Genomic DNA, 23,595 nt, shown 5'->3' with positions numbered 1-23,595 from the left:
GGAAGAAGTTAAAACGAAAGACAAAAATCACACTATTTGAGCCTTTCGTGAGCTTTATCGTGGTATCAAGAGTACCAAAATAGTGGCGTTAAGAACGTTTGTTCTACCATTGCAGCAACATTATCGCGCCTGTTGTTCTGCGGTCAAGTGGTGCAGGATTAACTTCACTTTCTTATCAGTGTTGTAAACGTAGATCATGATGATGTCTAAAAACACAAGAAGGCATCGGTTCATTGAAGTTGGCAAGTCATTTCATTGACAATAGATAACTGAGAGAGCCACGGTATTACTGAATAACGTTTTCAGTCTACCAGCTTCTACGATATAAAGCAACTATGAAAAATTCGAATACGAATGCATTTAGGTGATACTAAAGAGTGATATTAGAAGATGCTGCTCAATAGCGTTCGTTTCATGGTAACGCTCCAGGACTTGGGGCATCTGCAGAGACTTAACGATTTCAGTGTAACACCCGGCGAAGTTCACCCTGGTTACAGCATGTCATTTTCTGCAGTTTGCTGAGTTTTGAGTCGTAACTGCACTCGCTTTAAATATTATGGCGTTCTCAGCCTCCTAGCAAACAGTTGCTCCGCAAAATACGGTATCTCACTCAGCGAGAGAGAATTATTTCACGTCAAAACGTACGTTGCGGTTTCCACTTTGGCGATGAACCAATGTGTATTGGATTTCCACGAAATGACTGAATGTTTACATTAAATAATGGGAAAAAAACATAAAACAAACATTTTTCAACACGACGAAGGCAAGTGAAACACGCAACCTCTAAGACAGTTCAGGCTAGTTAGGGCTTTGTCCTCACGGTTTACTTTCACGTTTGCTGTTGGTCTCCGGTTGCTCGTTCCCGGCCACTGCGATCTAAGCATTGCATGAGTTACAACGAAAGAAAAAGTTGATACTATTTGAACCACTCGTGAGCTTTATCGTGACATTAAGTGCTATCAAAATAGTGGATATTAAAGAACGTTTGTTCTACCACTGCAGACATCTTCGCTATCGCTCTTGTTGTTCCGTGTCATGGTCAAGTGGTGCAGGGCAAACTTAGCAGTGTTTTAAATTGATCAGTGAAGCATCAGTGCGCGCCTATTGAAGATTGGTAGTTTATTGAGAGAGTCACCGCATTATTCAAGAAATGTTATCTAAAAACTGATTGGATTTAAAGCAGTTTATCGAAAACATTTAGGCATAAAATCCGGGCATAAAATAACCACACGTCTTACAACCGCACTAATGTGCTCTAATGGCCTTCAGTGTTTACAACTTCCTCCACCCACGTGGCCACTTAACGTATATCAATGGATTAAAACACTGTTTAGCCCCAAAGTCACTCAACTTTGTCGACAATGACTTTCAGATGTGCTGCTGCAGTCTATCTTTACTTAACCACTGTATTATTCTGTAATCGAACACTAGACTTTAAAATCTGCCCGGATTGCTAGTCCATCAACGCATCGACAACTCAGATTTTGGCTAAAAACTGACAATGACAGTACAATACCAAACAAAGGGTTCAGCCTCAGGGTGGTGTACTATTGACGCCTACTTTCAGATAAATTCATGGAATGCCTCAAGGAATCCCTATTTTCAGTTATTAATAGACTGTCCTGAATACCGGCTATTTCGAAAAGAAAACTTGGTGCTTTTCTTTCCGAAAAATTACTGCTAGACGTTGTCTCCTGCAATTTTTCGAACATAACGGAAGTCTAGTACATTCGGTCATGGAGTTATAGAAAAAAAAAATGGTGAAGCTATCAATTGCAGTTGATGTAAAATTCGACTGAAATGCTGTCACGAAGGTTCTTCCAATACAATGCCGTGTTACCAGACGAATGGGTTTTGGCGTATGTTGAAGACAAGGCACGACCCTTGATGAATTTATAGAACTTTGGATCATGGTGACATACACGATATTTTTAATCGATAGTCGCATCCCGAAATGTAATAATTAATTTTAAAGACGTGTTTTGACTGCTGGTAATTTAATTAACGTCCTGGCTACGAGTTTCAAATTGGGTGGTTTTACAATTTATCCGGAGCTGAGCACGTTGAAATTAAAACCGTCGTCGTGGGAGTGAAAAATTCCTGGAATTCGTTTTGGCTCTGATAAATAACCGTTACACACGCAACGTACATATCGTTAGTACGGTTCAAGTCTGACCTTATCAGGTATATAACAGAAAATTAGAGGTAAAAGTTGCAGTCGTTGTCTTTGGTTTTAGACTGTACTAGTAAACGTTTAACCGTAATAAGGTTTTGGCTCATTGCCCATCGCGACGTGACTATACTAGATGGGCCCGGTGGGCGAGCCGGGAAACATTAATGGAGGGAACGAGGGTACCACAAGGATCAAGTGCAACAATTTGAATTTTTGACAAGCTTTCTGACAAGAGGTTGTAAGATTTACAAGACCAGCCCGGAGCGATATCACGAAAAGGAGGGTTATCTGGCACACGGTGATGCTAAGCGTGGTGGAATGGGGTAGGGAAGTTTCTTAATAACATTTAATCAAGGGAAACTCTGCCTGGAGGTTTAACCCCTTACCATTTCGCATACCAACTTGAAACAAAATGGTACCCCTTTCACACTGTACCCAATTCTTATCTCTCTCTGTTTCTTTTTTGTAAAACTTTGAAATATTTCGCTATCCTTTCAAATGCTACAAGGGTGAAAAAGCAACCCCTCCGGGCGATGTCAATAACCGCTCTCTGCCTGTCTTAGGTACATCTGCAAAGTAAGAGCGCGCACTTACCCAAACGGCGTGTCGATTCTTCTTCAGTCTCTATCACTTGCACTGGAGGTGCCTGAAATGAAAATATACGGCACTTAGCGCGTAAAACAATCATGTTTATGTGCACCCTGCAACAGTTTATTAAAGTGCGATCGCATGAGTAGGCATGCAAGTGCATTCCTAAGCACTTGAAAATACGATTATGATCTGAATTGGCGCCAAATTTCTCTTCTATATTCTTATATCAGTGTTTCCTTGGAGGTTTAGGTTTATTTGGAGAAAATTGCTCAGTGCGAAGCACTGAGTGCGTACATGATTCGTTCAAATGTACTTGAAAGGAACTCATTGAAAATTACATAACATGAAAGGGTTACACACAAAAAAGTATATTTAAGGTATTTCTTGCTATGCGTAGCTTATCTTTAACATTTTTCTTGCCTTCGCTTTTGAAAAGAACCATGCATTCAAAATTTTAAGGAAAATTTTTAAGCGAAAGAGAGATAAACCATACTAACGCCGGGATCTGCTTCATGACAAGGGTTTGACTAAGCAGCGCAGGTTAGCATCAAGAAGACAGTTTCGTTTGTTTTGTTAATCTGTTTAGAGAAGTTTTGTCTAGAATGTAAAAAGTCAGAGGCTGGAATCGTTAACAGGGCCATCACGGTGTTTGTTATCTCACCTGCCACAAGGCATCCGTTTCCTTAAGTCCCGCAAACATTTCGAACCCGAACAATCATGATATACCGTTGACGATTATTAACAAGGAGTGTTGAGCAACAAGACTATCAAGTACCTCGTACTGATGACCATAAATTCGAGCCACCCCCGTAAAACAGGATTCTGGTACATGTAAGAAGGTGTTCATTTCAAAATATGTGATATCAATCCCATCAATCTCAGTTCGTGGGGGGTGGAAACGTATCTCATCTAGTGAATTGAGTAACATCCCTTACAGTAGAAGCTTCTTCAGCCGGATGAGGACCGGCTGGGTGGAATTCAACGCTCGGAAACCTCAATTTTCCCTTGTTTTCCTCGTTTCTATGATCAGTGGTTATCAGCCGCTCAAACAATTAAGTAAACCACATACCATAAATATAATTTAAAAAAGTGTCTGTTGGAGGCATGGAACACTTCAGTCATATAAACCAAACGGGTTATCGGGTTGAAATAACTGGTTACAAGTCCATGCGGTTGTAGAAACATTTTACACTGAACGAAAAATAAATTGTTCGGTGTTCGGCAGTATTCTAGAAACATGAGTTCGGGAGAGCGATAAACTGCTCAGTTTCGGACACGCGATCAGAGGGCGAGTGCACACGAACGGAGGGCGAGTGAACGCGAACAAAGGGCGAGTGCATACGAACAGAGGGTGAGTGCTTCCACTGCTTTTCAGAGAGTTGATTACACTAGATAGTAGAACGAAACACGGACAAAATCTTTCCTGTTTCCTGCAGAAAATCTGATAACCATAGGAAAATGTATTGTTTCTGTATAGTTCAAAGTAGTCTATCACAAAATGCTATGCTAACTTGCTGGCTCAATTTGGCGGTTATGTGTGTGTTCAGTATGTGTTGGTTCTCGCCACAAAAAACGGCATTTCCTATTTTCAATTCGATCTAAACATGACACTACAGGGGATCTGTTTAAAGACTTCCGAGCAGTGATGTGGCTTTCCTCATTATTTTTTCAGTGAATTTTCACCCAAGGCAACTGATCACTAGTAACAATTCAGAGCGGAGAGGTCCTTAGATTGCCCAAGTCCAGGGCGGGAGAGCCGTCAAATTTATTTTGTTTGCAGGCTTTGATTTTGTGGTCTTCGTTTGCAGATTTAGGTAAGAGGTCGTTCAAAAATCCTGTGTGGCATTCTGTTTTCCGCGGAATACTAACCTGCGATCAGGCGTTCTTTTTTTCGGGGAGTGCGAAAGTGTGGCAGCGCGAGAGTCGGCGGTATGAGATGTGGGGAGGGAGGGAGGGTATGCAGGTTAGCGGAATACGAGCTGCTTTAATAAGCAGGTTTGCCGGTACCTTATATCTTTCCCATTTTAAATCACGTGACATTCAAGACGCGTTCCGTTATCTGTCTACAATGAAGCATTTACGTGCATGCACACAAAATTAAAATTACTGATACAAACTATCTGATATTCTTTGTGGTCAACATCTTAATCTCGTCAGTTAAAAATGTGCTTTACCTCATTGCCGTTTTCGTCCGCACACGTGAAACCATTATTTGATACAGAAGAACTATTCCCTTCGCTATCATCCTCAGCCGGGGAGTGCGTCCCAGGGCTTGGAGACGAAAGAATGTCCTCCAGAGATGAGGCTTCCATGCGCTAAGGGAGAAAATCGGGAAAGGTTAGTCAGGTGGGGTGCAGCAAAATCATGCGAGAAGTGTTCTCTTGCAGATGATAAACGCCAGGAGCCCATGGGCTCCTGTAAACGCCAAATACCATGTTTCGTCGATCGATTAAGCGCCCTCCTTTAATAAGCGTCCCATTGGTGTGATAACTATCGAAATGGCCACTGACCTTTCGAATTAAATTAAATAAGTATGCGCCGGTTTATTTCCTATCTAAACTTCAACCCAACCTTCTTAAAAATCCTTTTCGAGATGCGTGAATAAGTATATCAGTGCTACAAAAAGACCATCTAGATTGTAGGGATTATCGTTGAAGACAAAACAAATCGACTTCCTTGTTTCATAGTAGAAAATACGCGCTATTTCTTGCGTTCAGGGAATTAATGTTATTGGAACAATCCCGGAAAGCTTTGTTTAATCTCGGAAAGCAAATTATTAACTTGTCGCATGTGATCAAGAGATTAAAAAAGCTCTCAGTTGTTTGGCTGGAACAAGATAACCGCTGGCAATGCTACGAGCGGGCTTGAGATAGGTATGCCCAAAATATACCACTGAGATAAGAATGATTCCAGGGGCATGCTCACCAGATCACTTGAAAACCCTGGTCAGAGTAAGTTACGGCGTGCAGGCGTTGCAACAGCCTTGTAAGGTGCTTGTGCATTGCGAGAATGAATAAAGCGTACTGATCATTTCTTTTTTTGGCTGAATGACTTAATATCGCTGTGACTATTCACACGATACTTGGCACGCAGGTGCTTACTCGAGAAGGGTACAATTCAGTTTATTTAATAAGGGGCACTGAAACTCGATCAATTCCAATCAGACAGTAAACCCGCTTATGCATTTGTTATACGTAGAATCACTTAGAAATTACTTCTTTGACATAATTTCCTTGAACGCTTTCAGTACTTTTTTACTCCTGACATGCTTTATATTACAAGCTCACAGGAAATAAAACTCATCATTTCTTTTTCATTTGACCGTGAAAATTCACCTGATGCTCTGGACGAGTTATCCCCAAATCAGGATGTAATGTCCTGAAGACAACATCGGAAAATATTGCAGTTGAGTATTTGTCAACTGAAGCAAAGATTTTGTCAGTAGGAAACGATGCAAGTTTAACGGACTTAACGAAGCAAGACGAAATTATATCTCGGACTTTATTTCACCGAATTCTTTCCGTCTTCCAAAATACAACCTTACAAGGAGCTTGCAAGAAAGATATGGAAGCATAACGGCCACTTGTTATCTCCTTTTATAGCAGATTAGTGTAATGTTACACTCGTGTTATATACCATATAGTATATACTTTGTGTAAGTTGCATCCTCCAACAAGCATGTTCTTGACATGATATAATTCAGCTTATTTCCTCGTTAAGGCGAAAAATGTAACCCTTAAGTTTGAATCATGTGGCTACACAGATTTCGGAGATTTCGTTTTTCAAATGACATGTATACGGAGAGTTTGTGGCTTGGGTTGATTTTTCTGACCACTAATATGTAGATGACTGTCAACTGGGGGATTAATGACAACACGAGTCGTTGTTATTGATCAATACAAATAATCTAAGGTGATATTACTTCAAATTTTGTGACCAAATGACCAACACAGAGGCCACCAGGACTGGTAAATAACTTTAACACTGCTATGAGAACCACTTTATCATTGCATACTGTAAATCGAAGTAATAAAACTTCGGCTTATGTGCTGGCGCATTAGCATGACGCTGCGTGAGTCCATTTTGATTAGACAGGACACAAAAACATTAATGTTTCGTCATTTTGTGTTAATTTAAAAAGGTCACATAAATAGTTTTGTTTTCTTTTTAACGACATTAATTCTTTCTTACCTTCCTCGTTGGCTTGCCTTGGTGATTATTTTGCGCTATTTGAGACCCGAGAACGTTTTAGATATAACGATAACGAAATACTTGAACCGTAAGTTTTGGTTTCGATTAAAAGGCCATTCACGGGAAAGCTAAAAACCTGCAACTTCCCGCCAAGAGGGGATAACCGAAGATTAGTCCAGCACTGTAATCTTTTCTCGTGTACCTTCTTAAAGTTGTTCCGCGGACAAATTTCTCGCTCTTTCGTCATAATTTTAGGCAAACGTCACTGAGACATCCACACGGAGGAAGCGTCACGTCTGAATCACACTCACTGCGGAATTATAATATTGACGCCCCCTTTTCATTTCACAATGTGCCGTCTCCGCAAAGTTCCGATCCAAGGAACAAATTTGACGGCAAGGATATAAAACATTACAATGTATTCACTTGGAAGAGTATAAACTAAACAGCACCACGAGGTAGTACTGCTCAGTAGCGTCCGCAGTACCTTTCTTTCACTGAAATCGCCACACTTCACATGACTTCAGGATTTCAACTCACAAATTTATAACTTGAAGGTGAAAACGTGACTCAGTTGTTTTTATTCAAGATTGTGGAGGGAAAGGATATAGCCCTTGTTGAAACACTTACGTCTAGCATGAGGAGCCATGTACCACCCATGTGCCGTCTTCTTTTAAGACCAGTCTTCATCAGTTTGGTTGATCCGGTTTCTTGATTCCCTCTCGAATATTTTCTGACAATGCTTTCAAGCGTGCGATATTCCAACCGCCCACTCCTTTTTAAAAAACGTAGCAGGGTAGAAAAGCAGTCACGCAAAGCATAACCAAATTTCAGCTAATACCACTCGATATATTGACCTCTCAGTGTTGAAAATAGCTATGTGTTATTTTGGTCAGCGATTGGTCATGAGTATGTTCTACATGCAAGGGCTTTTTGGCCTGTAATCACGCACGTGTAATAATTAGAGGTGCAATATCCGGGCACTCCCTAAACCAAAATGTTGTGGATAACCGATGAGGCGGCTTGTTGGTTGTTCCTTTTGTTTCTGGTACAAGCGTTTGCTTTTGATCCAAGGTTTCAGCACCTCTCCAAATAATAGATCTTTCAGTTAAAGTGGCAAACGTCAATTGTCTTGGTAGATTGTTTTTATTCGAGTTTATGTAAATCAGCCGGCTTTCGGACACACTAGAGGTATTGAAAACTGCCGGTAAAGTGAAGATACAGAGATAGAAAAATCCTGGTTGACATTAAAGCAATATTAAAGGTTGAAAGGGATTAACTCCTTGAAGATTTTAAACTTAAAGAGAGATCTAGTGAAACGAGAATCTTCAGTTTGGTTGTACTTAGTACCTACAAAAGGATTCTCTGACATGCTAAAACCAACTGAGGAATGTAAACCGGTCATTACTATTTTTACCTTTTCTTTCCTTTTTTTCCGTGTTTTATTTTTGCTTTTCAACTTCACAGGGCAGACGGTCCCAAAATAAATCGTTAACTAACAGGCATGCGTACGTTTCCCGATTAGATTGTAATTAGTGGCGACAATGTGGCCAGTTGCCCACAATTTTCTCGTGGATGGTGACTATGTGTGGGCGAACAAATGTGTCCAAATAGTGGGTGCAACTGCTCTCTCGCCAGTACAACCACAATCCTGTCAGATTTCATCATTTAAACACAGAATCGGTGTGTTTAACTTTCGCTCAAGGCTTTCAGTGCCGAAATAAATATTGCCTGTGATAAGGCAGATAAGGATGAACACAGCTGGAATTATTACAACGGAACCTCCTTGTGCAACTCGGCACCAGTCGTTAGTGACCACTTGTTTTTTAAACTGTTGGTCGAGCTTTTGTTTTAGTCTAATCACTCAGTTCTATTTAGCAACTTAAACTCGGTGATCACTGACCATTCCTGGCCGATCTGGCTGGGTGGTCACTACCCTGGTCCCAGAGGCCTAGAGGTTTCATCAGGAGCCCATTTCATATAATAATAATAATAATAATAATAATAATAATAATAATAATAATAATAATAATAATAATAATAATAATAATAATAATAATAAATCTCTTAATCAACATATTCCTAGCCTCCCACGCAGTCGTTTTTAGGGGACTAAAAAACGACTTGTGTGGGAGCCTAACATATTCGGCTAGCTATTTACAAGTTCAAAGTTCTAATTTTAAAATATCCAACTTAAAAAGATTTGCTTAGAAAAGTTTGACGCATTAAAAAAATAAACAATAAAACTTAAATTATGCCAGAAATTCAGCCAGCAAAAATTCAGAGTAAACCTCCCAAGACACAAGTGTTTGACTGAAAATGTTTAACTTGTGACAGCATCTCGTTTCTGAAAAAAAATTCTGTTCAAATTTGAGCAGCCTAAAATAATTAGACGATTATAATTAGACTTTATAAATACTAAAATTACGAAAATTAAAAAAAGAAAACTAAGGGCGCGTTTTTTTATCCACAATTCTGGAATAAAAATGGTTGGTACGGAATGCTAGGAATAATTCGGATTGTCTGCATAAAAAAAACCCCGTCTGTCCTGGCCGAGTAAACATTGCGTAACAAATATGGCGGCCGACGAAGAGGCTGCCATTGCAGCCGTTATCGCAGCAATTTTCCTTGTACTTTTGGTACACTGAAATTAGAAGCAATGTTTCATTTTGTCCAAAAGTGTAACCTGATTTTTTCCCTCGTAGGGACGTATTTGAATCCGCAGCGCTCACCTCGCCGTCCGCCATCTTGGATTTCATTCGCAACATTCTGTTCATTCTGCCCCTGGGAGCAGAATGGATGGAATGGCATTCTGCCCATTCCGGAATAAGAATTCGGAATAGAAAAACGCGCACATTTTACATTCTGGCCATTCTCATTCCAGAATTGTGAATAAAAAAACGCGCCCTAAGAAATTCTAGCCGTCACATTCTCAATTCCAAATTGTCTAATAATAATAATAATAATAATAATAATAATAATAATAATAATAATAATAATAATAATCAGGAGCCCATGGTCATGGGCTCCTGTAATAATAAATTTATAAAAATAAACAATTTTATTCAAATCTCAGTATAAAACTACATGTATAAGTAAATAAAGGCATACATATAGAAAATTTAAGTAACAATAATAATAATAATAATAATAATAATAAAATCGACTGCAGGGACTTGTTGACAATCCTGTGTGACAGTTGGTGACCTTAGACACTGGGTGGGGTCCGGTCTCAGCCAAGCACCCCAACTGGCATTAGAGTTCAGAGTGGTGTGCAGTAGGCATATAATTAACAATTATTCCACGAGCGCGCGTTGGATAAGCGCAAGTGGAATAATTGTTTTATTAAAAACAACCGAGAAATATTGCTAGATCTTACTGATTTCGCTGTGCAAGAACGACCAGAAGGCAATTTAATGGTCACCATTTCTCGGCCATGGTATAATTGCTCTTATTATTCCACTATTATGTCATTTCACCAAATAAGGTCAAGAGAACGCGCAAAATATGAGACCGTAATACACTGTAGTGTCCCGGTTTGACCGGTTTACAACAGAGCGAATACGGACGGAAAAGGCAGAAAAAAGGAGCAACAATGTCCGGACTGGACGAAGAATAGTTTTTGAAACGATGCAGACTCGAAAACAAGTTTTAAGCATGCCAATCACTTGTCATTTATCTTTTCATTTTATCTAATCAAATTAAAGACATTTAACTGGCTTTCTGTGTTGTTTACATCATTCGTACGCGCCATATACCGACGGACAGTTAATGCCGGGTGTATTTCAAAACTGTTACCAAAACAGAGAAGCCCAAATAACAAAATCTTTTTGTAGTGAAATAATAAATCTCTTATTCGATGGTTTTACATATAATACTCGCGGACATTTTGCTCATTGCTCGTATTTTTCCTCGCCCCTTCGGGGCTCGGAAAAATACTACGCAACTCGCAAAATATCCGCGCGTATTATATGTAAAACCATCGAATAAGATATATATATACCATGGCCGTTAAGCCAATCAAATCCCTCGAATTGCATTATACAATGATGCAGTTTTTAATAATGATGTTTATCCAAGGAGTCCACTCGCCTATGCGGTTTTCAGTCAGTGGGGCCCTGCAAATTTCTCTGTTAGAGGAGAAAGACGGAAAGAAAACCTCTGGGATCAGGGTATGGTTCGACAATAACAATCAAACCATTTTGAAAGTCAGTAATGAATAGTGCTCGCCATAGATATTGTAAAACAGAAATGTTCTACTAACCGGGATACTGTATAACCTTTACGTGACTACTTTTGCCTCAATTTTTTTTTACCCCCAAGGGGCACGAGAAATCTGTGCGGGTTAACGTTTACCAAACGTGGATACTACCAACCGGGATATTGTATAACCTTTACGTGACTGCTTTTGCCTCAATTTTTTTTTACCCCCAACGGGCACGAGAAATCTGTGCGGGTTAACGTTTACCAAACGAGTGCAGGAACCTATGGTGATGGGTTCGAGCAATGAAAATATCCTGGAAACCGGTTTCCAACGAAGAGACCTTCGTATCGTTCCGACCTTCTGTCCCCGGGTCTCTGAGGACGCCGATTGCCTTGTTTTTGTTTTGTTAACCTGTTACTAAGCTGATTCAATTTGCATCAAGCGGTAGAATGATAAGAATCGCATTCCAGTAATTCCGGAATAAGCTACCAGTGATCAATAAAGCAATAAAATGGTTGAAAATATTACCATTCGAGAAAGATTTTGTGAAGTTTTTTCTAAACTGCCACATACATACGTGTCCATCGCGCCCCTTTTTCTAGTCACTTTAATACACCCGTTTTGGTGACAACTAATGTGTTCAAACTATGAATCTACTGCGTTATATTTCAAACTATCACTGTACAAGTCTAAATTGTTCCTATATTGGCTTTCCAACCAACCAGAATCGAAACAAGGCTCTTTCTTTCTCAGTTGACACGGTATTAAACCAGAGTATAACCTAAACTAAAGATGTAACATCACCAATAATTACCACATCAGGAATTTCAATACCGTTGCTGAAATACTATTATGATGTAACCCCGGGGATGTAACACCCGACTTAAAAGAAATAGCTACACATGTACTCACAAACTTTCCACGAGTGGTGCAGAACTATTTCTAAGTCCAAGAAAAGGCAAAAGAAAGCAATAAAACGACAGAAGGAGAAATACTTCACCTCGCTTGTTTTTTGTAGACAATTCATAACTTTCTAACTACCACCAGTCTTTTTTACTCGACGCGGTGAGTATTCTCTATGTCGTCAAATTGCGTATTGCGTGACGACCCAACCAGATGATATGTGCATGCATGTCTGCGCAGGTATTTAAAGTACTGAAAGACCGCAGACTAGTAGACGTAGGCAAATACTGAGTTAAGATAATACTATAACTATTCTCCGGTCAGGAATGCCGAGAAATCTCGTCCGCTGGTCTGGTGCGAGTTGTTACTTCACTACCCAATGGCCGCGCCGTCACCTGATGAAATGTGTTTGGAACCTAACAATTTAGTCTGAAAAAGACTGAGCTGCGATTCGTCAAAAACCGTTTTTCTAACTTAAACGTTTCCGTTGGTTATTTTCCGGGTTATTTTCTAAACCAAACAGTAAACATTTTGTCTTTCTATAGAACTAACTAAACATTCGTACAAGCTTTGGGGAGCTAAAAACAACCGCTGAATCACTCGTCAGCGCCGGTTCGTTTTCATCCGCAGTTTCTTTTCTAAACTTCCACTTCCACTAAAAACGCTAGTTTCCCCCAATAGAATACTATGAAAACAAGAAAATTCAACCTAACCGTGCAACCGGAATAAGTTTATCTATATATTTACTGTTGACTATTGCAAATCCCATAATCTGATCGGCTGAACCATGGCCTACTATTTGCCCATTATTCTACGAGCGCCGCGCGTTGGATATGAGATGAAGGATAGCCAGCCAACAAGGCAAATGGCGCCAAGTTGACTGTAATCATCCGACATCCATGCCAGCAAACGCGAGTGAAATGGCTGTTCTATTAAAAATAGCCCAGCAATATTGCTAGATCTGGTTGATTTTTGGCGAGACGATTTAATGGCCGGTATTTCTCGGCCATGGTGCAATGGCTGATATCCCATGGGCGCTAAGCCAATCAAAATTCTGCAATTACATCATTCGATGACCCAGTTGATAATCGGTAATCACGCGATTAATCAACGTCAGCGGTTTGTCGTTGAAAGCAACATTCTTTTGATGATACGCTTGTTGTAAGTATGACCTTAATATTATTTTAGGTTTCGGACTGTATACATTTAATCAAAGTCACAACATACGTATATATCTCGACCATCTGTTAGATAGCAGAAAAAGTTTGTCTGCAAATTGGCCCAGATGAATGGCAGTGGCTACAGAGTACCACAACATAGGCCCTGTTTAGACGAGTTGCCTGTGCCAGGGTTCTGTGCCCGGGCACTGAAAACGACGTTGTTCAGACTCCTTGATGTTTTTTTTTTCTTTCGGAAACATGAATGTTGTCCCTCGTGATTATCAAATAGTTAAAAATTAAAATTTCTCTGAACGAGTCGGTAAAGGACCGGACAAGATGTCCGGCAATCCAAGCCGGGATTTGTCCGGTCAATACCTAACTTTGACCGGACATTGTCCGTTGACCGGCCGTTATTTGCAGCCCTGGACACCTAGTCATAAATTATTTGTTCGTTGAATAGCTTTGATTTTACTTCCTGCCACTACTGTTCTAATTCAGTTATGTGCGCGCATGTTCCAAAGTTATTCAAAATTCGTCCGTCCTTCCGAGAATCTGGCTGGGTTTCAAAAGAGAGGCACAGGGAGACGAAAGCACTCAGGGCGCCATACCAGCATTACTTTGTTGGGTGTCCTTTGTTTACTGCCAATACAAAAAAAAAAAAAAAAGAATGGCTGAATAACTTACCGAAAGAATTTCCATGTAACTCATCGGCTTGGTGATAATAAAGGTAGTTCGTCCGAAAGAACTGGCTGTAAAAGATAAGAAAAGATAATCAGTTAGCATCACGTTTTGAACACGCAAGTATTCGTTCTGTTGAAAGATGTATCTGTGATGGGAGGTGTCTGTATGTAATGACTTTCTGGAGCACGTTCGTTCAAACAACAAAATAATAGTACATTGTAGAATAACAGTGATAGCTACTCCAGGCGTACCTAAACTAAATTCACGGTTATATAGGTAGATCTGCATTCCGATGAGTCTTAAAAACTAACGGACGGAATTCCCTCCTTTAAAGATGAAGAGAGCATAGAAATGTTAGAAAGTTTGACTCCAACAGATTACAGGTCAACGTTAACTCGACAAACAAACCATTTGCACGTTGTTTACCCAACATATTACAGGGGAACCCCGCGTAAACGACACCTATGGGCTCATGATTTTACCAGTTTAATACAGAAAACCCATTTAATATTAAGGACACGTTTTCTGGGGCGCTTTCCATTTAGCCAAAAATGTTCGGTTTAACCGGTTGAAATGCAAATGTACGTGCGGAAATTTTCCGGAACAAACGGATGACCTTTGGAGCCTGCGGTACTCCACTTTTTCCGTGCAAAGCGGTTTGAACGGAAATTACCATTAGAACAAAATTTTCATTTCCATTTTGTTGTCTTCCCTCGCGCGTTGCGTCATCACTTAAGTTTTTTAACCAACCAATGAGATTGCAAGTTTGAAATGACGGGAAAAAGATGCAAGTTTTCCTGGTCTCAAGGTTGTCGGGTAGTCCAAGTTAACATGATATCCTGGTAGTCTTGAAGCCGTTCTTACCACTACTCTCCGTTTTTTTTTTGTAAGAACGTCTAATTTTGGAGCTGAGGCTGAACGTTCTTATATTTTTTTGCGATTTGAGGCTGAAAACGTTCTTAAGATGTTCTTAAATTACGTGGTATACACCACATGTATTTCAGTAAATTAATGTGAACGTGACCAGGAAACCTATCAAAGTGCATTGCCTGCTGAGATATGGTATCAAGAACTGCTGATTATGACAAACCGAGATGTGTGTTACCATTGTCAATGTTATACAAAACATGCCTGGTTACTTTACATTTGTTACCTTGATTTTATATACAGATTAGCAAAATGAAAACGTTTTTAATCGACTCCCAGCCTGAGGAATGTTCTTAATACGTTCTCAAAATTTTGGTTAATCTCGGCCTCGACGTTCTTATAAAAAAGGTTCTTATATTAAAAACGAAGTGTATCGAAGGTGAACTAAAGTTGTACTAAAGTTAAGACGTCTACTTGCCTTTTAGGGAAAATACACTTGAAAGCTACGTTTTCTGTACGTTTCAGAATTTTCACCTGTTCTTCGAGGTTTCTCCCAATAGATTAACACCATAGCTTTGCATTCCCTTTATCGTCACTTTTCACAAAATTTTCAATTACTACGCCATCTTTGGTATCCGCCCATACATCCACAGTATAACATTGCTAAGGACGCTAAAAGAAACTTAAGAGTGATAGCTTCTCAGTACTAAGAGACAGCCGGAAGAGTTTAATAGTGGCACATTATAAAGTGAGCAGAGTTAAGAGATTTCATAAAAGAAAAACAGCAACCAAAATACAGATCAATGCCAAAACACTGCGACCAACCACCTTCTTTAATTCGTTATTCACGCTTTTTACCGCGCACTGAATTGAAGTAAGCATAGGAAACCGACCATGTTTCGTAGCTAACACCACGACTCTATGATGCACTTATTGTAGAGGTTATATCTGCATTGCTTGCAGCTTTTCACGTTCCATAGTCTCCCAGCCAAGTTCCGTGTGAATAAACCCCTTGTTTTCAGTAGCTTTAAAAGACGTGGGAAGTCAACTGCAACTTTTTGTTGGTTTCAATGACGTTCTTGTTTTCATAGCGACTTAAAATGAAAGTGATTAGTCACTTAGTTATTGTTTCCGGTATTAATAGATCCTAAATTAATTTGCCATCAGGCTGTGTGGCTTTTTCTTCTCAATAAAGAGTACTGTTAAGATCAGTCACTCTCATATCTTTCGAAATATAAACCAGTGCAATCTTCTCAAATTGCCGATAACTCAGTTAACGCCATTTAGTCCCGGTTTAACCTCAGTAAGGTCTCGCAAAAAAAAAAAAGAAAAAAAAAAAATAGATTATGAGTATCTCAACTGTGCTTTGGCTCAAGCCACTGCACCAAACTCACCAGACTTGATTGTCTAGCTTTAAAAGGCTACGAAAACTGCTTGTCATTCTACTCAAAGATTATGAAAAAACGTTTAGTTCACGATCATTTACAAGCAATAGTAACGTCTCCTACGTGCAGTTTCAAATAGGGAAATGACTTGATCATTTCCCGTTGGAAGGTAAATACCCTATTACGTAAACTGACTTGAAAGTAATTTAAGCAGTTGCTTTGTAATATGTGAAAAATGTAAAACCATGTTGTTGCGTGCAGAAGCTTTCCCGGCTAAAAAAAAATAGAGTGAAGGCTTGTATACGTTTTGTCGGACCGCAATGACGTCATTGAGAGAAGGCATGGAAGGACCATGGAATATCGTCAGTGCCGGCATGCATGTCATTCAGTCAAATAAATGAACTTCTGTACATGTGTGCACAAATAGGAATGTACATTGATAATTTTGACGAGAATATTTTTGAAATTGTCTTCAATTCTCCATACTTGTGGCTCGATCTTTTGTAAACTGGTTGAAAGGTTACACCAAGTTTTAGAAATTCGTCTGTCAGCACTAAGTATCAGTTTAGGACAAAATGTTGCAATAAAAGCAAAACGAATTCTCTTGGGTCGACGAAAGGTTATTTCACAACATGGAACCTCATTTGCCACATCTTGACTTAGAACTACGTTAACGTATGTGAGGACATAATTATACAAGTGATTTCTATTTCAATGTATTGTCTAAATATTGATTGATTAACCCGTTCATGTCTTTCTCACTTCGCGGTCGAAATGACCCACAGCTTACTCTAATAAGCATCACTTGTAAACTTCAAAGGTAATCCACTTAGTCGAGCATTCGGTATTGGCTTATTCTTCAGTGATCAGAAGCGGGCAACTTCATCGTTGTGTTTCAGAGTCATTTGAATTTCACGAATTCACCGCAAACAACTGACGATTATCAGATCTTGGATTCAATGAATTAATCAAGGTCGGATGTAACGAGAATATAAACATGTAGTGCAAATGAGCGGTAGAAGAATGAGGCCAAAACTCCGACGTTAATGGAATGAACATTTTAGTCCCACCTCTTAATTATGACAGTGTTATTCTTACCTTGGAAGCCGACCAAATTCAGATCTTAATTCTCCAGGTTTTGTTGTTACCGAAATGAAGCGAATCTGTGCACTCACTCGACCGGTTGGACGAAAGCATCTTGTTCTAGCAACGAGCAGAATTTCGTGCTTGGCCTAGTGTCGACCGAAGATAAGCTTGACAGGTTAAAAGAGGGGTCGAGAAGACCCCAAGAAAATTCCACAACTGTTCATAACCCGGATAGGAGTTAATGTTACCAATTGAGCAGAAGTCCGATTTGAGAACGTAATTGATTGTAAGGCCTGTAAAATGTTTGTCTACTTCCAGGGTCAAAATAATTATCTGTAATTTGATTGGTCAGTGCCATTGTCTTGAGAGCATTTATGCGTAATTCAGTAGACCTAAACCATTAACACATCTTGACATATTTCAATCGATCGGGTGGTATTATTTTTGTAAGACTGACATAAAAGGAATGCTGTTTATTAATTCGAATAATAAAAAGTTATTTGCGACCTCGGGCAAAAGGACTTAACAATGGATGAGAAATTATTGACGGCTTTTTGTCGTTTTGTTCGTCAATCTTCCTTTTGTTTATCCTTTTTTTCCTGAAAAATCGAAAACGATTGCAATAACAAAAGCCGGTTAGATCTCATTCTGTCAGGATTCAATAAAGTACTTCTACATTTTTCCTTTACCTCTCCCGAAAGCAGAGGTAGATGTAATTGCTGGTATGTCAGAAAAGATATAGTCTGTGTAGCTTGAGTTTTAATATCGGGGTTTTCAGTGCCTTTGATGCATGGCACAAAACTTGGTCGATCCATGCGACGTTTACGACAAAAATCCAAAGGAAACGGTTACTTTGCAGACTAGAAAGGATAATGATTGTAGGAGCATTTAACTTCTCAAGATGGGACTGAAGAATGGTAGCCTATGCCTTTATAGCTCGCTGAATGATAACAAATTTCTTTTCAAGTTTATTTCATATCACTTTGCCACAGTAGTAGAAAGTTATTGATTTACAGAAAGAAACGTTCGAGATACAGAAAATCACCCCCTAGCCGTGCATAGCAACCAGTTCCCTGGCTGGGCTCTCAGTTCTTGGCCCGCCACTGGTTGACAACGTAGCAGGGTAACTTTCGTCTTATGATCGTGAATCGCCCACCTCTTGGCGTCATGGTGTCATGATTTTACCAGCATCAACCAAAAGTCATGATGAAAGACGATATATTGAACTTTACATGAAAGACTCTCCACAAGTTGACTTCTACACTAATACGGCTACGAGGGAGACTACTTCTATGGGGACGAAGATGCCGGCCAAACCGGCGAATGGTGAAGCTGATGCGAGACACGAGGACGAAGGCGCGAAACAAGAGGGGCCCTAGTCAGCCACACCTTTGTTTTTGTTTATATGCAAGAGTTTGGCTGTTATATTTTATTCGGAGCATGTTGAAATGAACGAAATCACTGTGAAACTACTAAAGATAATGAAACATATTTTCAGGAGTTCACACAACTTACAGTAAAGCAATAAGATTTCGCTTCACCATGCAATATCAATAATTTCGATGGCATCGAAAATGACGGAGGCTGACTTAGGTCCTTTAAGGGCGCTAAAGACAGGAGCGACTAAAATTTTTTTTCTAAGGAAAAGATTAATTTGAGTAAATTCCAGGCGTTCAGATTGTGGGAAGCAAAGGAAAGTTTGAAAGATAGAACGCAGAAAAACTGCGACAATGATATAAAAAGAGAGAGGTCTCCTGCATGTTCTTTCTCCTAATTTTCGTGTGGAGCTCAAACCCTGATCCTATTTCAGATAAAAATATGTAATTTTGCGACCTGGGGCCCGTTTGTCGAAAGTCCTGGTAACTTACCTGGCCCGATAAGTGTCTTTGGTGATACATATTTCTTAACAAAAGTCATTTTTTCTTAGTTTTGGATAAAAAAATTTAAAATCTTATAATAGACCATTTCCGAGTTACTTTGAACCTCATTATGAAAGCGAGGCTAAGTGCAAAGTTTCTGTAATAAAAATTAGTTTTCATTCATATGCAGACAAAACTAATTTTCACATGAAAAGTTTTGCACTTAGCCTCCCTTTCATAATGAGATTCACAGCAACTCAGAAATGGCCTATCCTGTGAAAACATTGGCTAAATACCGTGTCTGTAGTCACTGTGTAATCAGCGAAAAACGTTTAAAAATATACTCATTGGGCCCGGTAATTTACCGAGACTTTAGAGAAACGGACCCCAGGCCTCTAAAATTCATACCCATTTTCAGGGCTAGTTTCTACAATTCATGTTCGTTTTCAGACTTTCAAACCAAAATGGTAAATGTCAGTACCCCTGCATGACCCCGGCCTATTTCAGGCCAAAACGGCTTAAACCTTTGGCGCCTTACTCAACTTACATTACATAGGACTCTCCCACTAAAAGTTGTTTCTAGGGCTACACTGTAACACATCTGGAACATTTGATGAGTGACATGTTAATACCATATAATGGATTTCAAGTTAGTTGTTAAAAGGTAAAAGTGAAGAGTGCCGTCGGTGTGTACGGCATACTGTCGCCGCTTGTCAGACCGGGTCTTTATGACCTTTATGTCTTGAGAAAGTAAGGTGTGCGCGCGCAGAAAGCAGCCCATGCATTCTTCGGTCCAGAGCAGACGCCCCATGTTCAGGCCTGTTCGGTGTGCACACACGAGATGCACCTTCTGAAAGAAGATCGATGGGGCACATCTTTAACTCGTAATTCTCTCATAGATGAGAACAGGAGATGAGAATTTGGAAATCGGGTTTTAATCCTGTTTACCGCCATTCCTCGCTGATCAGAAACCTCATTCCGCTCCCACATCGATTTTCTTAGAGTTAGACACTGAGGTGATAACATCTGCTGTTTTTATCCTGTTTCCCGGCATGGATTTAGAAATTCATCCTCGGATGCCCTTTCTGGCCACAACAAATTTTGCTTTCGTCTGAGCTGCTCACTCCAGGCTGGCCCCTACACCTTTCCCGCCTGGGCGCACTAGGCCTATGTTGGTATATTGGACCCCCGTCTAGGCATTTGTGTTGAGTTAATATTCCGTACAAATAATAGGTATTTTCCGATCAAAAATCCTTTGAATTTGAAAGCTTTCACTCCGTAACCTAATCAGTTTCAGACGCCACATCTCTTTCCCAGACGACGCAGAGGGGGACTGGAATTGAAACAAAAACTCACTTGCGGCACTTTCATTTCTCCAGCAAACACACCCATGAGTACCGCACGCTCCAAGTAACATTACACGAAAATATGCAACTAACGCAGGTTGTGTTTTGATGTTTTTCTTTGCTACAAGTTTTGTTGTCCTTTTCTTGTTCTTGTCGCTAAACCACACTGCACGCTTAGAATACAAACAGTTTCTATTTTGGTTTGTCCATTGATAAGGATTCAATTCTTAATATTGCTCAAGAGTGCAATTGACGCAGTCATGAACATCAGCCCTTGCTTCAGAGCAAGAACTTTTGTCCGGCTCCGTTTTTCTCTATCAGCGTCTTCGAAATACAAAATTTTTTTGTGACGTGTGTGGTCATATAACCGCAAATGCGGTTGCAAACTCGAGCGAAAACTGATAACGATTATCACCGGACGTTCCCTGCGTAGACACAAGCGCGATCCTGCTAAAAATTCCAGGCGATATTCCTGTATAATACTTCTCGTGCAATCTATTTTCAAATCAATGTATGCAATGCACCGGAATTTTAATAGATAAAAAACTACAGGAAGACCTTCTGGGGGTATGGAATTAAATCTGAAATTGATCTTGAAAGGCCTTGACGAAAAAGGAGGAATGTTTCGACATCGAGAGGTTGTGCCGCACTTTTCAATGGTCTGTGATCCAATGAGTGGCATTGGGTGTCTTGAAAGCTATATTTTACTGATAACGTTTTGTTACCATTTCCTGACGGAACAGACAGAAATAAACTTCTTCTGAGTTATAAATACCTCGTTATCAGGCGTTGATCAACTCAGCTTATCAGCATCGGTATCAAAAGTGATGAATGCAATCGCTCGATTTGCAGTTAAGATGGCATTTGAAGTCCACCAGAAAACCGCGGCAAAGTCGGAAATCCACGTCTTAACGATCCCAAAACGTTCTGAGATCCCCGTGGAGAGGGAACGATACGAACAAGCGGCAGCAAAACACGATTTTTATGTGCTAATCCTTGAGGTATTTAACACGAGAAAATACCACGTATTTGACATAGTTTTGCAGAAATGGATGATAGATGTCAACTTTTGAGGCGTCGTTCCTGTAAGCCTTAACAACCGAATCCAAAGTCGATAATCCCATTTTGTAAACAACTTGTCACGGAACGATTCCCTAATATATAGATTTTTCTTGACAATGAACTTTCAAAAGATTAAAATAACTGAAGATATGATATTGTGTAAAGAGACGTGAAAACTGAACCAATAAAACTGTATTTTATGAATAATAATAAAAAATTTAATATACTGATAAAAACAACCCTTTACTGGGTCTTTTCTCATTTTGTCAAAACGATCTTTACCTCTTGGTAAATAAGTGAAATCGGGTTCGTTAAATTGTTGCACCTGGGGGCGGAAATGTCACACTTAAGATGTCTCAACAGTTAACAGAATGAAACTTGAGCGAAGGAGAAATGTGAATTGTCGTCAGCTGATATTAACTGGCCCAAAGACTGTCTTCTTCCCAAAACAAAGCAGATTTTAAAAACAACAGAAAACACTAGAAATAGAAACATTATCCAATTAGTTAATCGATGGATGAAAAGCTTAAGTTTATAGAGCAAGATGTTTCTTTATTAAGCGTCACAGTGTTACTCGGCGCGTCAAACCGTGTCTAAATTTGTAGTATGATATTCATTGCCACTAGAGAAAAGAAGTTGATCATTTCACTCTCAGAATCAGCCACTGAATTGATGTGGTTTTCTGTTGCACTGTCATTTGGTGCTGTTTATTATGCTCTGCAAGGTGGTTCGGCTAACTTAAGCTAAATTAATCTAAACTAACTAACCGTGAAACCGGTCAACTTTAGCTGACTTCACGGCCCTGTGGTACTGTTCAGATTATGCTGTACACGGTGGCTCGGCTGAGACTCTCATACTCGTGAATGGTGCGGAACTATGCATGTATTTTAGTCTGGCAGTACACTGAACTGTACCTAGACGTGCACACAGAAATAAGTGACAACTCACGACATTGCAATAAGTAAGACTGAACCGCGGTCTGCTTTGCTTTGTAAGCGTACCCGACGAACACGACATAAGTGTTTTCGTCGCATGCAGAAGTGCCTCGTTAGCACTTGCAGAAGTACACGTAAGTACAGGTGGTTCGCTTATTCCCTCTGATACTCTTGCAGTGACTCTCGACTTGTATCGGCGTTGTCCACGAATTCGACTGAGCCTTTGCACAATGGGTTATTCATTCGACAATCAATTAATGCGGTTAAAACCTGTGAGTTGCAGGGTAAAATTCTCAAGGGCAGCCACTCAAATAAAGGCTGCCGAGAATCAATTTTGCGGTTCTGGTATGTCGCCTTTCCATGTGGTTTTCAATATCCTGCTAAACGAATTTTGAGAACTTTTCCCTGTTTTCAGCTTGGGAAAGAAAGAATGTAGTAATACTGTTAGTGGTGCAGGTAATTCACGGCGATCTCAGCCAGTAACTGGAAGTACGATTCTGCGTCGAACTAAGTACTTAATTCTAACAAGTGATCGATATAAAAACAACAATTGCGTTCACAATAAAAATTACAAAACGACCACATCTGATAAAGTCATCAGGCGTCATCGTAGAATGGTTTCATTCAGCCTTTTCTTTAGTACAGATCTCATACTGTAAAGTCATTCATCTATACTGGCGCTTTTCTTGGCCATAACAAGGACAACAAATTGGAGTACAACATGGACGCGTGATTAATCAGTACTAATTGAAAGGTATTTAAGACGAAAATGGAGCTAATTAGTTACCAATTACAATACTTTTTTAACACAAAAGCTCACCCCGAACTTAACTTTATTTACTATTCCAATCATCTTAGCAAACTGATTTTCTCAGAGACTGAGAAACCACTGAGTAGCTTGCCATCCCTTTGTTTTGATTACATGGCAATATTAAAACTCACCTTTGGTCGATTTACCACGGCTGAAGCTAAATCTCCGTTTTTGCGGCTTCTGCGAAAAACTGTACGACCTCGATGAGCTGAGGCGATGGATTTTATGCGTGAAAAAGACGCACCATACAGAACACATGACGGAGGTTTTTGTCGTTGTTACTTCGATGAACACTCTACTGCTTCTGCTGTAGCATATTGCGTACGTGCCGCCTTTAACGT

General features: G+C 39.8%; 1 protein-coding gene across 7 annotated transcripts in view; it reads right to left on the bottom strand.

Annotated features, from left to right (window-relative positions):
• LOC146471881 (stAR-related lipid transfer protein 13-like) overlaps positions 1-23,595 on the bottom strand; it is a 48,404-nt gene extending 24,809 nt beyond the window's left edge. Inside the window, exons 1-4 of one of the 7 annotated variants that reach the window (XM_085120435.1) lie at positions 23,386-23,595; positions 13,907-13,971; positions 4,939-5,079; positions 2,768-2,819 (exon numbers count right to left, since the gene is read on the bottom strand). In XM_085120435.1, the coding sequence (XP_084976561.1) occupies positions 2,768-2,819; positions 4,939-5,079; positions 13,907-13,971; positions 23,386-23,512 (385 nt within the window). In that variant the 5' untranslated portion in view covers positions 23,513-23,595. Of the gene's footprint in view, positions 1-2,767; positions 2,820-4,938; positions 5,080-6,955; positions 7,104-7,585; positions 7,724-12,159; positions 12,202-13,906; positions 13,972-17,253; positions 17,446-21,221; positions 21,417-23,385 lie in introns of those variants that run through there. The other 6 variants (XM_085120436.1, XM_085120440.1, XM_085120439.1 and 3 more) reach the window with 6 other exon arrangements.

This window comes from Pavona decussata, unplaced genomic scaffold, assembly GCF_977016875.1.
Source record: "Pavona decussata unplaced genomic scaffold, jaPavDecu1.1 SCAFFOLD_102, whole genome shotgun sequence".
Taxonomy (NCBI): Eukaryota; Metazoa; Cnidaria; class Anthozoa; order Scleractinia; family Agariciidae; genus Pavona; species Pavona decussata.
This window is presented reverse-complemented; position numbering and strand designations above follow the sequence as displayed.